Source organism: Lacerta agilis, chromosome 14 (assembly GCF_009819535.1).
Source record: "Lacerta agilis isolate rLacAgi1 chromosome 14, rLacAgi1.pri, whole genome shotgun sequence".
Taxonomy (NCBI): Eukaryota; Metazoa; Chordata; class Lepidosauria; order Squamata; family Lacertidae; genus Lacerta; species Lacerta agilis.
In genome coordinates this window covers 20356729-20371499 of record NC_046325.1, presented here as the reverse complement: position 1 = coordinate 20371499, position 14771 = coordinate 20356729, and the positions used below count along the sequence as shown (strand labels likewise).

Genomic DNA, 14771 nt, shown 5'->3' with positions numbered 1-14771 from the left:
TTACATTGTATTCAGTTTTTTCCCCCTGAGGAGTTGCTCCCTATTGTTCAGCTCAGGCCTCAGCACAATAATGTAGCATTTCGGGAAAAAGATACAACCAAGCAAGCCAAAACTGGATGATATGATGGAAAAAATTTCCACAGCCACCATGTATTTTCCCTTGGTGCTCAGGTACGTTGGAACAAAAGATAACCAGACACTGCAAAATATCAACATGCTAAATGTGATAAACTTGGCTTCATTGAAACTGTCAGGCAACTTCCTAGCAAAGAAAGCCACAGTGAAGCTAACAATTGCCAGGAAGCCCAAGTACCCCAAGACACAGTAAAACATAGTCACAGAACCTTCATTGCATTCTAGTAAAATTTCCTCAGTCACTGAATGCATGTCAACATCTGGGAATGGGGGAGAGGTTGCCAGCCATATAGCACAAATACCTGCTTGCATAAGGGAGCAAGAAAGAACAATGGTGCTAGCTAGTCTTTTCCCCACCCATTTCCTCATCGTAGAACCAGGCTTGGTGGCCATGAAAGCCAGAACCACAGTGATAGATTTTGCCAATACAGAAGAAACAGCCATGGAGAAGATGATGCCAAAGGCAGTTTGTCGGAATAGACACCCCAGTATCCAAGGTCTGCCAATGAAGAGCAATACACAGAGAGGGCAGAGCAGGAGGGAGAGAAGAAGCAGGTAGGTAAGATTCCTGTTGTTAGCTTTGACAATAGGAGTGTCATGATACTTCATAAATGCCACGAGCACAAGAGCTGTGATCAAGGAACATGAAAGAGCACCAGTGACTAAGCTGATTCCCAAGGGCTCTTCAAAAGCCAGGAAGCTTATAACTTTAGGAATGCAAAAATCCTGATCTTCATTTGGGTGACGATCTTCTGGGCACCAGAAACAGTCACTCATGTCTGAAAAATAATATTCCCTGTCAGTATTCCCAAACATTTCTTGATGCTAAATTGATATTGCAATCCAAATGGCTGGTGCATGTGCTGCAGGTAGTGCTGTGGTCTAAACCACTAAGCCTCTTGTACTTACTGATAGGAAGGTTGGCAGTTCGAATCCCCACAATGGAGTGGGCTCCCATTGCTGTGTCCCAGGTCCTGCCAGCCTAGCAGTTCGAAAGCACGCCAGTGGAAGCAAATAAATAGGTACTACTGTAGCAGGAAGGTAAATGGTGTTTCCATTTGCTCTGGTTTCTGTCACAGTTTTCCATTGCGCCAGAAGCAATTTAGTCATGCTGGCCACATGACTCGGAAAACTGTCTGTGGACAAACGCCTGCTACCTTGGCCTGAAAGAGAGATGGGTGCCGCAACCCCATAGTTGCCTTTGACTGGACTTAACCATCCAGGGGTCCTTTACATTTACCTTTACCTTTACCTTTGCCTATATGAAAGCAGAATATTTCTATCCTATAGCACAGGTGTGGGGAAGCCTCATTCCATGCCCAATATGTGTGGGGCACCTTTTCCTGGCAGCACTAAGGCCCGTAGACTGCAGCAAAAGACTGGGCCCAGGTTTTGCTTGGTATCTTGCTGGTGCAGTGGCGAATTGGGAAAAGTTGTTCCATTAGCCCTTGCAAAGGGGATTGGAAATATTTCATCAGTAGCATCTTGGAGTGAAAGTGTCCTGAAGTGCCAGTGCAGTAGCGTGTGGTAACTTTTGACTCTAGCCTAATGATCTGGGAAGTTGAACGAAATCTGTTTCTGAAACTCGTTCGACCTCCGAACGTTCACAAACTGGAACACTCACTTCCAGTTGTGCGGCATTCAGGAGCCAAAATGTTTGACTTGCAAGGCATTCGGGATCCAAAGTAGGATTGTATATGAAACCAGACTTATTCATCTCTTGTCATCTCTTGTCAGCGACTTTCCTATCAATGGCCTTCAAATTGCATTTTGTATATTGCTGAGATTACATATTCACCCTGAAAACGCTTTTACAATGAATATTGTATAATTGATTTTTATATGTGGGATTGTTCTTAATTGGTTTTACTATTGATATTTTTAAGGTTGCAATGTTTTATGAGAAGCAATTCATAAAATCCAACAAGCAAGCAAGCAAGCAACCAACATATGAGGACCATATACTCCTTACCATTCTGGTTGGAAATCTTCCCTTCTGGACAAGGGATGCAATCGTGGCAGCAAAATGGTGCCCCTTCCTTCCTTTTTTTGTGATAACCAGGATGGCAACTGTCTGTACACACAGAAATAGGCAGTGTCTGACCCAGAATAAAATAAAATGATGTTACCATTTAGAATATAAGCAGCAGGAAGTTGTATTTCCTTAGTAAATCTTTAGTTTAACAGTAGGCACTGAGATTTTTGAATACTTTACTAAGGATTGTAGGCAATATGAATGAAATCTACCTCTAGTTTCATACACACATTGGACCTTGGCCCAAAATGTTATCAAAGAAGGGAATGAGAGACAGCATGAGCTTTGTTCATTTATCTTTTCCAGGTTCACTCTGACCTGAGTTCCATTCCTCAGAATGGAAATATTAGGATAATTGCTAAAATTAATTCTGAGATTGAAGCAAGAACAGTTTGCTTCAGTGTTCTTTCCATTCATTTCTTTGTTTTCCCCAAAACAGAAATAAAATTAATGTAGCTGTTAGTTTATGTTATAATCACAATGAGAGCTCAGCACATGTTGATGCAACTGTAAATATAATCATATATTCTCCCCCTCTTTCTCTTGGATTATTTTATCAATGTGCAAAGCATACAGAAACAGTGGTGTAACACCATATAAAATTATATTTATATTAAATTAAAATATGCATGACCGTTTTGGTCATCATATTTTTTCCACCATATACATGGTATTTCATGTGTAACCTCTTGGTAATATTTTTTATTTGAAGGTTAATTTCACAGTCTCTTCTTGACTTCTCGTTACTAAAATACCTATAAACAATATTCACTCTCTTATTTTAGACAGTCAATGGGTGAAAAGTCAGTCACCACCTCACTCAAAGCTGCCTGAGCTATCTAAGACATATTGCATCCCTGAGCACACTAAATTAAAAAGCTGTGAGAAGGAATCACCAAATACTCAAATCCTTAAATCAATAATAAAGCAACCAGTCTGTAGCAGTAAATCCTTTATATAAACATCTGTATGGAGTGGAATGATAACAACAACAACAACAACAACAACAACAACAACAATCAATCAATAGCTAACCAGGACCATCCTTTAAGAATCAATTTAGCCCCCTGAAGGGTGAGTAGATAATCTCAGAGTACTACAAGGGTAGGTGAGATTGAAGTAAAGGTAAAGGGACCCCTGACCATCAGTTCCAGTCGTGTCTGACTCTGGGGTTGCGGTGCTCATTTCGTGTTACTGGCCAAGGGAGCCAGTGTACAGCTTCCGGGTCATGTGGCCAGCATGACAAAGCCGCTTCTGGCAAACCAGAGCAGCGCATGGAAATACCATTTACCTTCCTGCCAAAGCGGTACCTATTTATCTACATGCACTTTTGATGTGCTTTCGAACTGCGAGGTTGGCAGGAGTTGAGACCAAGCAAGGGGAGCTCACTCCGTCATGGGGATTTGAATCATCAACCTTCTGATCAGCAAGCCCTAGGCTCTGTGGTTTAACCCACAGCACCACCCGCATCCCATGAGATTGAAGTAGCATCCTTCTGAATGTGACCACCTCTTTATTTCAATTGGATATATATGGCAAGATTTGGGAGAAGCACCCTCAACCATTTTTTGGGTGGGAAAACATGACTTCATGGAATTGAAGGAGGGATGGCTCCCCCCCCCAGGCTTAGTCAAGATCACACAGTGTCGGCAACACCCCCCCCCCAAGTGTGACACTTACTTTAACAACTTCATGGTGATCAGACTGGATAGCTCTGTTACTTGGTTAGAGAGTACTGACATCTTCTTTTCTTAAAAAAAAGCACTGGGCATGACTATACTCACATTCAAATAGTAGTAAAGTCTATCCCTATCTGAGCATTCAGACTCCTTGTGTATAAACATTTATGTGAGGGAGAACAAAGGTGCACTACGAAGTCTCTGACTCTCCGGCACATTGCATTCAGGCTGTTTGCAGCACTTCACAACAGCAGAAGTGTTGAAACTCTTCTACTCATGAAAAGTCCTGATGAAATTCAAACTCTGAATGTTCAAGCCCTCAAATCATACCTGGTTAAATCCAATGTGCCATGTAATAGTAGACTCATCAATAGAGAATACTTTTACGGGAGTCTGGAGATTCACTTTTCCAACTTTCACTCTGAGGAAGGATTGATTTGGGAATGTGATCCAGTTGACAATGTCAAATCCTGCTTCCAGGGCCCCATTGCGATCAAAGGAAATTTCGTCCCCAGCGCTGTTGTTAAATGAAATACTCCGTAAAAAGTGGTGGAGCTGGGGGGGGGGGGACACGGACGGATTGGTGCAGAAGAAGAGAAATGCAGAAATGTAATAAGCTGGAACAAACTGATTTCAGAAGTTCAAGAAATTCCACCCCAGTACACACACACACACTGCCAAGTATTTTTGCATTTCTGAATAGACAAGTGGACTTTCTGTGGAGGGACCCACTTCCTGCTTCTGCTAGGTTCTCTTGATATATTTTAAGATCCCATATATATTTTCTGAAACCATTACCTGCCATGGCAGCCAATTATTAAGCTTCTCTTCATACAACATTGTTAGTGGGCTTGAATTTGCCACACACCGTTTTTTTCTGGAAAACACCTCCAATCAAGTTTCGTGAGAGAGGATTTGCTTAGAAGTTTGACAGGCCTATAGGCTACACATAATTAGTATGACCCTCTAGGGAGAACTACATAGAATTTATGTCATCTTCCTCACAGGCTCAGGTCAGAAATTTTAAGCTGTATGATATACATAAACAGCATACAAATGAAATGCTGATCATAATCATAATCATTGAATAAGATGCAGTAAATTAAAACAGTCACCTTGGTGTTCCCCATTACCTGTGCTTTGTTGAAACTTTGGTACTTTCTATCTGGCCTCTAGGCCTTCCGGAAAACAAAGTCCCATTATTTCGGAGAGACCCAGGTGATTTATTAAATATTACCTCACAAAAATGGGGCAATGGCAGCCATGTAGGAGAAAAAGTACATGAATTGGAAGACCATGCTATTTTGTGGCTATGATTATTATTCACCCAGACATGATGTAATCCACCAGTACAAACATCACTTCTTCAATGTGACTGCTAGAATAGTCTACTTAGAATTTCTAATGTTTCAAGAGTAGAGCTTTCAGAGTAGACTTTCAGAGTGCTGATGCCCCATAATACTCATATTACTGTATGTGTCTTCATAAATTTCTATACTGTTTAGGTAGTTTTGATCCCATAATTCCCAAAAGAAAAAAAACTTCTGGTTTTTTTTTTAAAATAAATGTTATCTTAAGCATCTTTTTCCGTTCATTAGTTATCATTTCCCAGTAAGCTTAACCTTATTACAAGACCACCACATGTACGTAAGATTAAAATTTTAAACCAATAAAACTCTCCTTCCTTCCTTCCTTCCTCATCCTCTTCAACTAGCCCACCAATTAATCTACCTTTTAGTAATAGTTCACAAAACCATATAATCGAAACCCACACAAATGCAAAAAAATCACAGCTTCAAAAACTTTATTTAGCGTCAGTCCCCCCCAAATACTTCTTTTCACACTTTAACGAATAATCCCAGCACTTCCCAAGATTAAAGTTCTAAAATCTATACTTGCAATTTCTATCTCTTTTGAATCACACGGAAAAGGAAACAAAGGAAAAAAAAAAAGATGAGTTTGTCAAAGCCCCTATGACACAGTGGGCAATAGATATAGGCTTCTTGGGAAGAAAGCAATGACAAACCTAGACAGCATCTTAAAAAGCAGAGACATCACTCTGCCGACAGATAGTATTTAACTCTGAGTAGGCTTGCTATAATGTATAAGACTGAATCAGATAAGGGCTGGTAATGCAATGAGGTTGAGGGAAAGTTGTTTCACATGTGGTGGACTTGTAAAAGGGTAAAACAGAATTGGGAAATAATCCATAATGAATTGAAAAAAATGTTTTTGGGAGAAGATAGTTCAGAGGTGCATAGGGTCTTAAAGGTGCAGGTAGAGTCGGACACGACTGAACGACTGAACAACAACAACAACAACATTTATTACATAGCAAAATCCATTTTAATGTGTGGGGCCAACATCAGCTATGATAACTGTTTACCTCTACATATCGATCAATCTGTCTATAAATACACACACAGTGTTTGAAACACGACCTAAAATTTGTGGCTATGAATATTTTCACAAAGCAGTGAAATATGAAAATATCCTGCAAGAATTAACTCAAAACATTACCCGCCAAGGCTGTTGATTCAGAAACTTCTCTCTGTCTCTGTCCACCATAACTCTATGTTTTGACTTGAATGAAAGCATGGCATGCAGCGCATGGGTCACAGCATAGACAGCATTGTAGATACTGTAGCTGTGGCCAGTTATGCTCATTTCAAAAACAGGATCAGGGAGGCTCTCCAGCCTCTCCTCCCCAGTGCATGTTTCATCAAACATCTTCTTCAACACTGAGAAATGACAGAGGAATGCCTGTTCCCAGAAGTCCATGATGAAACCATCTTCTTTTGCCAAGAGAGGACTTCTACTCAGAAGAAATTGATGGAAGCCTTGGGGTTCATTTGTGTGCACTGTGAAAGATAAGGCACCATGGATGATATGGATATCCCAACTCCTTTGGAAATAAAATGAGATGAAATCCATCTGTGCTGTCATAACCCACACTTTCCCCTTTGGCCTCACTGTCATGTATCCCATCTCTGAAAATTTTCCCATCCATCTGATATATATAAGAGACTCAATTTCTCCATGAAAGACCAACAAGTTGGCTTTACTCTCCATTACAATGTCAAATGTTTTGCACAGCAGTTGCATCAAGTGAAAATAATCATTGAAGTAAGTCATTTGGGGAATTTTTTTTATAAAGTCAAAACAGATGCCATTCTTCCAAAGCATGGGAAGCATTGTCTGTTCAAATCTTTCTCCATTGTCATCTTCCACAGTAATGATTCCTATCCATATCCACCTGAAATGCAAAAGTAACTTCAGAATTCCTGTGTACTGAAAGTATGCATTTGGGACCATCTGGTAGAAGGAAAGCCCTGCAAATTTATTACTCATATCTGGAGCAGAGCCATAGGTCACCTAAATTTCAAATCAGGGCAGAGAAGAGGCAGAGAAAGAGACATGGATGTTTAGAATGAAATACAATAGTTAAAGTTTATTAAAGCAAAATAGAAATAGACTTCTAAATGTCTTAATGTTAGTTCCCAAATATTAACCAATATTGATTAAACCTATACCGAATGCTATGAAATGCTGCTGGATGATATTTTGAAAAAAAAATTCTTTTCTCGCCCAGAAGTCTCCAGAGTGAATGTTGGAAGTGATTAATCTGATTTTGTTTCATGACAGCCTTCAATAAGCTGTGGTTATGTATTTATGTCTGAAGCCAAATTAAAGTAAGGCTAATGCTTCCCACCCAGGAGTGGTGACTTGTTAGGCAAAATGCAAGTACAACAACAATAATAACCTTGCAATAATCAGTGACTGCTTAGAACATCTGTATCTTTAAAAAATAATAATTAAAGATTTTCTTAGTTTACAAAAGTATGTGCATTGTCTCTTTTCTCAGGTTGTAAAGTCTTTTCTATATATCAGATACATAAGATGTGAGACACTGGTGTTGTATACAGAATAAGGTTGGGGAAGAAGAAAACAGGGGGAGTGGAGGAGTGGTAAACTTATATTCTTATACTTAGTATCTATGTGGGGTTTTTATGTCAGCGACATTTGGGCAGGTTCTCTATCCATTTGTTTATTATATTTCCTTGGTAGTGAGAAAGGTTGGGTGTGGGGCCCAAGGTGTGGTTGATTGTGTTTAGTTGTCTGTGGTGAAATTTGTTTGTGGGGGGAGGAATTGTTGGGTTAAGTTACCCAGATTAATTCATATGCTGTCGGTGGGTTATTGTTGTTGCTTTGTTTGGCTGTGTATGTGATAAAGAGGAGCCATACTGGGGTGAAGACACCCTCTTTGATCTGTCCCCATGTCAGTTTCAGTCTATTGGTTAGTTTTTCTAATAAGCTTGTTACCCATAGTTTGATACCACTGGTCCATGTTTACTCCTGACAAGTCTCTCCAGTGTCTGGCTATGATGCTTCTGGCTGCTGAGCGTAGGTCAGTTATGAGCTCTTTATAGTGTGCTTGGGCATTATTATCTTGGAAGATGTTTAGTAGGGCCAGTTATGAGGTGACTTGTAATAACTGTTTAGTTATTTTGCTTATTTCTAGTAGGACTGTTGTCCAAAAGAGTTGGATTTGGGGGCATTCCCAACATAAGTGGAGGTATGTGCCTGTGGAGGAGCAGCCTCTCCAACATTTTGGTGAGGTTCCTGGGCATATCAGCGCCAGTTTCCATGGTGTTAGATACCATCTGTAAGTGAGGTTTAGAGTGAGTTCCTTTCTTTTGGCTGATATGGACTTTAAGGAAAGTTTAGACCACATTCTAGTCCATTAGCCTAAGTCATACTCTCATTGTCTTGATTGTGTTGAAGGAGGGCTGTGGGGTTATGAAGCAATATTTTGTGGACAGTGGACACTGTCTCCCTGCCCTGCCCCTTTGCTGCTAGAAGATTTTCAAAGGTGTTCAGTGGCCTAGTGGCTGCTGATTTTACTACTGAATTATTTAAGACACTATGTAGTTGGTAGTGTGCTAGCCAGGGTATTTGGGTGTCCCCTAGGTTGTTTTGTATTTCTTGTGTCAGTAGGGGTTTGCTATTTCCATAGAATTCTTTTAGGCGGTATAGGGCTAAGCCTTTGGCTTGTCAGGTTTTTATTTGGAGGTTTTGTGCTGCATGTTGGAATAGTGGGTGGTGAGCCAGGGGGATTAGTGGGGATGGAGCTGTGGACCGTTCCATGCTCTAAACATGTACTGTGTGAACCTGTTTACTGTTGTGAGGATTTTCTTTAGTTTTGGAGGAGTGTTTATGCTGTGGTGGGGGTGTTTTCAATTATGTCCCTCTCCAAGTGTACCTATTGTTTAGCCTCATCTAGAATGTATGGGATTATGTGGTGTACTTGGTTGGTGATGTAATATAGTTCTATGTTGGGGATTCCCCATCCTCCTTCTAAGGATGGGAGGTGCAGGTATTTGAAGGAGCTTATTCACGTGTTTTTGTATGAGAAAATAAATGAGTGTCTTTTTTCTGCCATTTGTGGAGTTGGGTTGGTGGAATCCAGATTGGAAGGGTTTGGAGTAGGTAGGTTCATTTTGGAAGGGTGATCATTTTGATCATGGCTAGCTTATCTGAGACAGTGAAATTAGTATTGTTCCATCTCCTCAGGTCATTGCTAATTTGTTGCCACAGGGGTTTGTAGTTGTGGAGGTAACACCTATATCTTGATAGAGCACCTGCATAATCACTGAAATAGCTGACAACCTTCATAGTTTATAAAGATAATGATTAAGTGAGGGAGGCATTAGATTGGATGAAAATTTTGCTAACTATTTTCTAATCTCAATCAAGTGTCCCATAAATTTTATGATAAAAATAAATAAGTTCACCAATAAACACTAAAGAACAATAAATAATTAGCAATTTATCCTTTGGTGGACATGAGGATGTAAAGATGAGGGTGTAAGGATGTTGATTAGTAAAGGTAAAGGTAAAGGCACCCCTGACCATTAGGTCCAGTCATGTCTGACTCTGGGGTTGCAGCGCTCATCTCGCTCTATAGGCCAAGGGAGCTGGCGTTTGTCCACAGACAGCTTCCGGGTCATGTGGCCAGCATGATAAAGCCGCTTCTGGCGAACCAGAGCAGCGCACGGAAACACCGTTTACCATCCAGTTGGAGCGGTCCCTATTTATCGACTTGCACTTTGCCGTGCTTTTGAAGTGCTAGGTGGGCAGGAGCTGGGACTGAGCAACGGGAGCTCACCCCATCGCAGGGATTCGAACCGCTGACCTTCTGATCAGCAAGCCCTAGACTCTGTGGTTTAACCCACAGTGCCACCTGGGTTGATTAGTACATGGTATCTATTTTGATGAAAGGATACTTAGTATATATGTCTTCTTGTGCCATTTTATCAACTGTATTGCAATTGTAAATCTTTATGTTTATGAAAGATTTACAATCTACTTTCATTTTTTAAGAAATGTGCAGGCGCGCACACACACAAGCGCAATACATTTTGCTGATCTGATTAAAACTCATTGAAATTTATCCGAAATATCTCAAACATTTCTATTCAGAAACAACCTCAAAATTCACGTTCCCTCTCGGATAAATTATGTGCCAACTAAATATTGTTAGAACCATCCGAATAATTTTTGATGTCCTCATCTCTTCAAATTCATCATGGGTTGAAAAAGTCACAGTCAGGCTGTGTAGTATCAAAAAAAATGCAGCTTATATTAGGAGGCGGGAATCATATACATGTGAAAACTAGATATATCAACATATGTAATTTGTCCCTAAAATCAGCCTCCATTCCATACCTAACATTTTTCAGGATGCTCCAAGCCTTTGGCAACACATAATTTATGATTTTTCTTTTTTTTCAGATAGTGCTAAACTCCACATACTTTTATACCACAATGAGAGTTACCAGTCCTGTAAAGTTTTTCATTTAGGGGCAACTGAAATTCTAGCAAACAGCAGCATTCATATCCTCATACCCTTTCAGTTGATCATCCCATAGATTAATTAAACAAATCTGTGGTGAAGTTGGAATGTGATATTTGAGTATTATGGTGATTTCTTGAGAAATGATGGTTCATTATTTAAATACAACTGGGCAGTCCAACTGTTAAGTGGGATAAGGTGCCTCTTTTTTAAAGCCCATATCTAACCAACTTTTAGAATTCTTTCAGCATGTCCAAAAGGATATGGTATTGGGTTGTCAAAAAAACACTGTGTGTTTCAACTTTCAAAAAGCCTTTTAAAAAATTAAATAAATAAATAAAGTCTCTGGCTTATGTTTATCAGTCATGAAATGAGAGGGAAAGTATTCATTTTGATTAGTAACTGCTTAAAGTACAGATGGCACAGAGTAGGGATAAAATGGCAGTGTTGTTGTTGTTGTTTTTTATAATGGAAGTATGTAAAAAAAGTGGTTTCCTCCAAGGATCAGTATTGGGACCTCATCAGTACTGAGACTTGGAGTTAGGGGTGAGCAGTGAAATGGCCATGTTTGCTGATGAGAACAAATTGTTCAGGGTGCCAAGAACAAAAACATACAGTAACAACCTCAAAAATAAATAAGAACAAATGGTCAATAAAGCCTGAATATAGTCTAGCCACCAAGTAAGTCTTGTGCAACCAAAGGATGAATGCTGAATAAACAGATCATGGGGAGGAGCCCTTAACATAGAAAAACCAGGCAATTCACACTAGGAGCAAAGCAACAAAAGCGCTTTGTATAATATTTTGCAAATTGTTTAAGGTATAGTTGTAGCCCTTAATTCATTCCATATCAAGATCTGCCTGATTATTACATATACACCCCAGATGTCTCAAACCAGCCATTGTATGTGTATATTGCCTTCATATGAACTATTATAGTGGTGGTGACTTGGAGAGAAGTTTCAGACTCAGATCCCCCAATGATTGAAAGAAGATATCAAGATCTCCCTGATTACTCACATAACCATACTTGTCAACAGATCAACAACAAGACACTTCTTAAATTCAATTGTGCACTGCCTACCTGTGGAATATTATAGATCCGTATGATGGTAGCAATATGGAGAGACGTTTCAGATTCAAGTCCCCCAACGATTGCAACCAGATTGTTCCAGGTGTCACATTTGTAGTTGGGGATAAGCCTTCTGCTTGTGCTCAGAAGTTTTAAGGTGGCATGATAGGTCTGCCTTGTATTGAAAGTGGTGTCGTAGATATGGAAGCCCAACGTGACATTGGGTAAGAGGTGGCTGTTTTTGTTGATTTGCTTTACGGCAAATGCCAAAGCCAGGACATGCTGGTAGTTCTTAGTCAGTACACTGCAATGAGAGTTGCATGTGGTGTCACTATGTCAAATGCCAACCATGCTATTCTTGATCAGGAGGCCCTGATTCAAAATGCAATGCTCATTTCACCATACAATATCAGATTGTTGTTATTATTACATGCGATAAAAACGAATGCTATAGATTTGTTTGTGTTTTGGCTGAAATTATGTAGATGAAGGGTGTTATAAAAATTTAATAAATATCATAATTAACAATAATCCCTGAAAGTCTGCAGAAAGTTTCAAAATGAGCTGTACATCCTTTCAGCTACAGCCCCAAGTTTTCCATGACGAATGACCACTCTTCTATCTGTCTACAGAGAAGCATATTTCTAACATGAGTTCTACCGATAAAGTTCATTCACCACCACAGAGCTGAAGTTAATATTTACAAGTATTCAAAATTCACAAAAGCTTTTTATTTTTAGTGTGCCCAAGAATTAAGAATTCTGAATTAGCCTTTATAGTGTGAAATGTATACTGCTTTTAAAGATTGTTTTTTTTTTTTTTTTTTAAAAAGCTAACAACTACAGCAATAAATAGAGATACATCAACAAGTGTTTCTGAGCTCATATTACTAGGGGTGGAAATAAATTTTATTCATGTTTAAAGTTGAATGTACCAAATTCATGCTGTGTGAACCGCAGCAAAATCATTTTCCAAGACTTGCAGTTTTCAAATTTTTCAGTGCATTTCTCCAGTCAAGTAATGTGTTCAAAAATGAATCTACAGGGGTAAAATGTGCATTAAAATTCATTTATTGGTGAAAATAATGGACACAAATGCATTTTATTAAGGGAAATTGGTCTGCAAAAATGAGTTTCTTAGTGAAATTGCATACAAACCTGTTTGTTAAGAAAAATTTGCACTAAAATTCTGATGAATTTTCATGAGGGCCTTTTCTTAAAAAAATAATACACACAAATGGATGTGGAAATGTGGAGAACTGAATTTAAGATGGGATAAAATGAGGAATGGAGAGAGAGAATATTAACATATTTATCCATTCCGACATATCTGATATACAATAGTTATTGAAAAATGCCTTGTATATATGTGAGTATTGTACTTCTTCAAGTAGGTAACAATTTTAGATTTAAAGCCTTATGCATGACATACTAGTCCATCATTAATCCGAAGAATGTCTCCTGAAGGACCTGGGGGTGTTTAAGGTCCCCTGGATTATAATAAATATAAAAGAGGAAGGGTGCCCTATCATTTAACCTTAATTCAGTGTCAAAACAAAATCATATTTTATGCTTTTAAAAGGATGCATTTTGCCCCCAAATAAATTTCCAAAGTATAGTGTGGTAGAATATAGACTCTAGATTGTATGTGTGTCTGTGGTGTCACATGTAGTGTGTATGACATGCCCAAACAACCAGAGGCTGAAAACTCTAATTCAGAGAAGGTAGTTGTTGTTTATCTCTGTGCAGTAAACGTTTGCTCCTGCCTTTCTGCATATTAAGTAAAGTGCTCTGACAATATTGTAAACTATCTTAAAAAATACTTTATTGCAACTGAAAACTAAACAGTCTGGAGAATATTGGACAACATTCACAAGCAAGTATTTTGAGGATTTAAAAATAAATTAAAATAATCCACCAGACTGAAATGACATTAATAAAATTTTGAGCAAGCAGTTGTACAATTGTATGAAGTATGTTGTGGTGGGACTTACACAGATTCTTCAATCAGTGCCTCATTGGGATGGTGCTTGAAGGAAGTCAGCTCTGAAAGGATAAGTGAATGTGACACAATTCCACCAACAATGAAGTCTCCTGGCTGATAATATTTGTGAAGAATTGGAAGATGATCACTGATGGTGTGTGGCAACAACAACAGTGCCAATGCCACTAATAAAACCATCTTGCTGCAAACTTCTGTTTTGCCTCAGGTTTTCCTTTTAAGAAGTCACATTGCTGAAAATGAACCCGAGGAATCCCTTGATTGGTTTCCAAGCTTCTTGCCAGCAGTAAATGAGGCTAGATGTTTGCAGAGACATTGAGGAGGGCTTAATCATATAAAAAAACAGATTGGTGAGGCCACAGCTTCCTCTAATCTTCAGTTCCAACTCAGAATTCCATGGGGCACTTTTATATAACATCCTTCATAGACATAGCTATTAATTTCGCTAGCAACCACTAGAACTCTCTAGAGCTTTTGGCAAGATTAATTATAGGTTTTTTTTTATTATTACAGGCAGACAATCAATGACTAAAATTGAGATTTAATTATGGTGCTGCTAAAGAAATCATGTTTGCCACATCTTTAGTAGAATGACAAAGAACACATGAACAGGAAATAAAACTCCACCAGAAAACACTGCAGAAAATCAAGACCTAACTCTTGTGAGTCATGAGAAACCTAACTGGACTATGCACATAACAAAAATGATAAGTTTATGGGAACATTTTCAGAGACAATATCGCAGCAAGAGATGTGAAGGTATGGGGGGACTGAACAAGATACGGAATAGACCTTTTTAATTTTCCATTTTAATTTCTTTTTTCTCTGAAAAGAAAGGGAGGGCAACAGAAAAATGTGGGAAATAGGTAGGCAAGCAAGCCCCAATAAGAAGTAATGACTCTCCGGCAGTTTTATATACGTTTATTTACAAAGAAATAATACTGTACATCCAGAGCATGGCTTCTCACCTGCTCGCATTGATGATAGTTGGTC

At 39.0% G+C, this 14771-nt stretch overlaps 1 protein-coding gene across 1 annotated transcript; it reads right to left on the bottom strand.

Annotated features, from left to right (window-relative positions):
• On the bottom strand, positions 1-14756 carry LOC117057592 (vomeronasal type-2 receptor 26-like). Its single transcript, XM_033168437.1, has 5 exons — positions 14747-14756; positions 13771-13822; positions 4180-4366; positions 2108-2234; positions 1-914 (listed from the first exon to the last, which is right to left on the bottom strand). Exons 1-5 carry the CDS (start codon positions 14754-14756, stop codon positions 1-3), a joined length of 1290 nt encoding a protein of 429 aa, XP_033024328.1.
• Between the last annotated feature and the right edge of the window lie 15 nt (positions 14757-14771).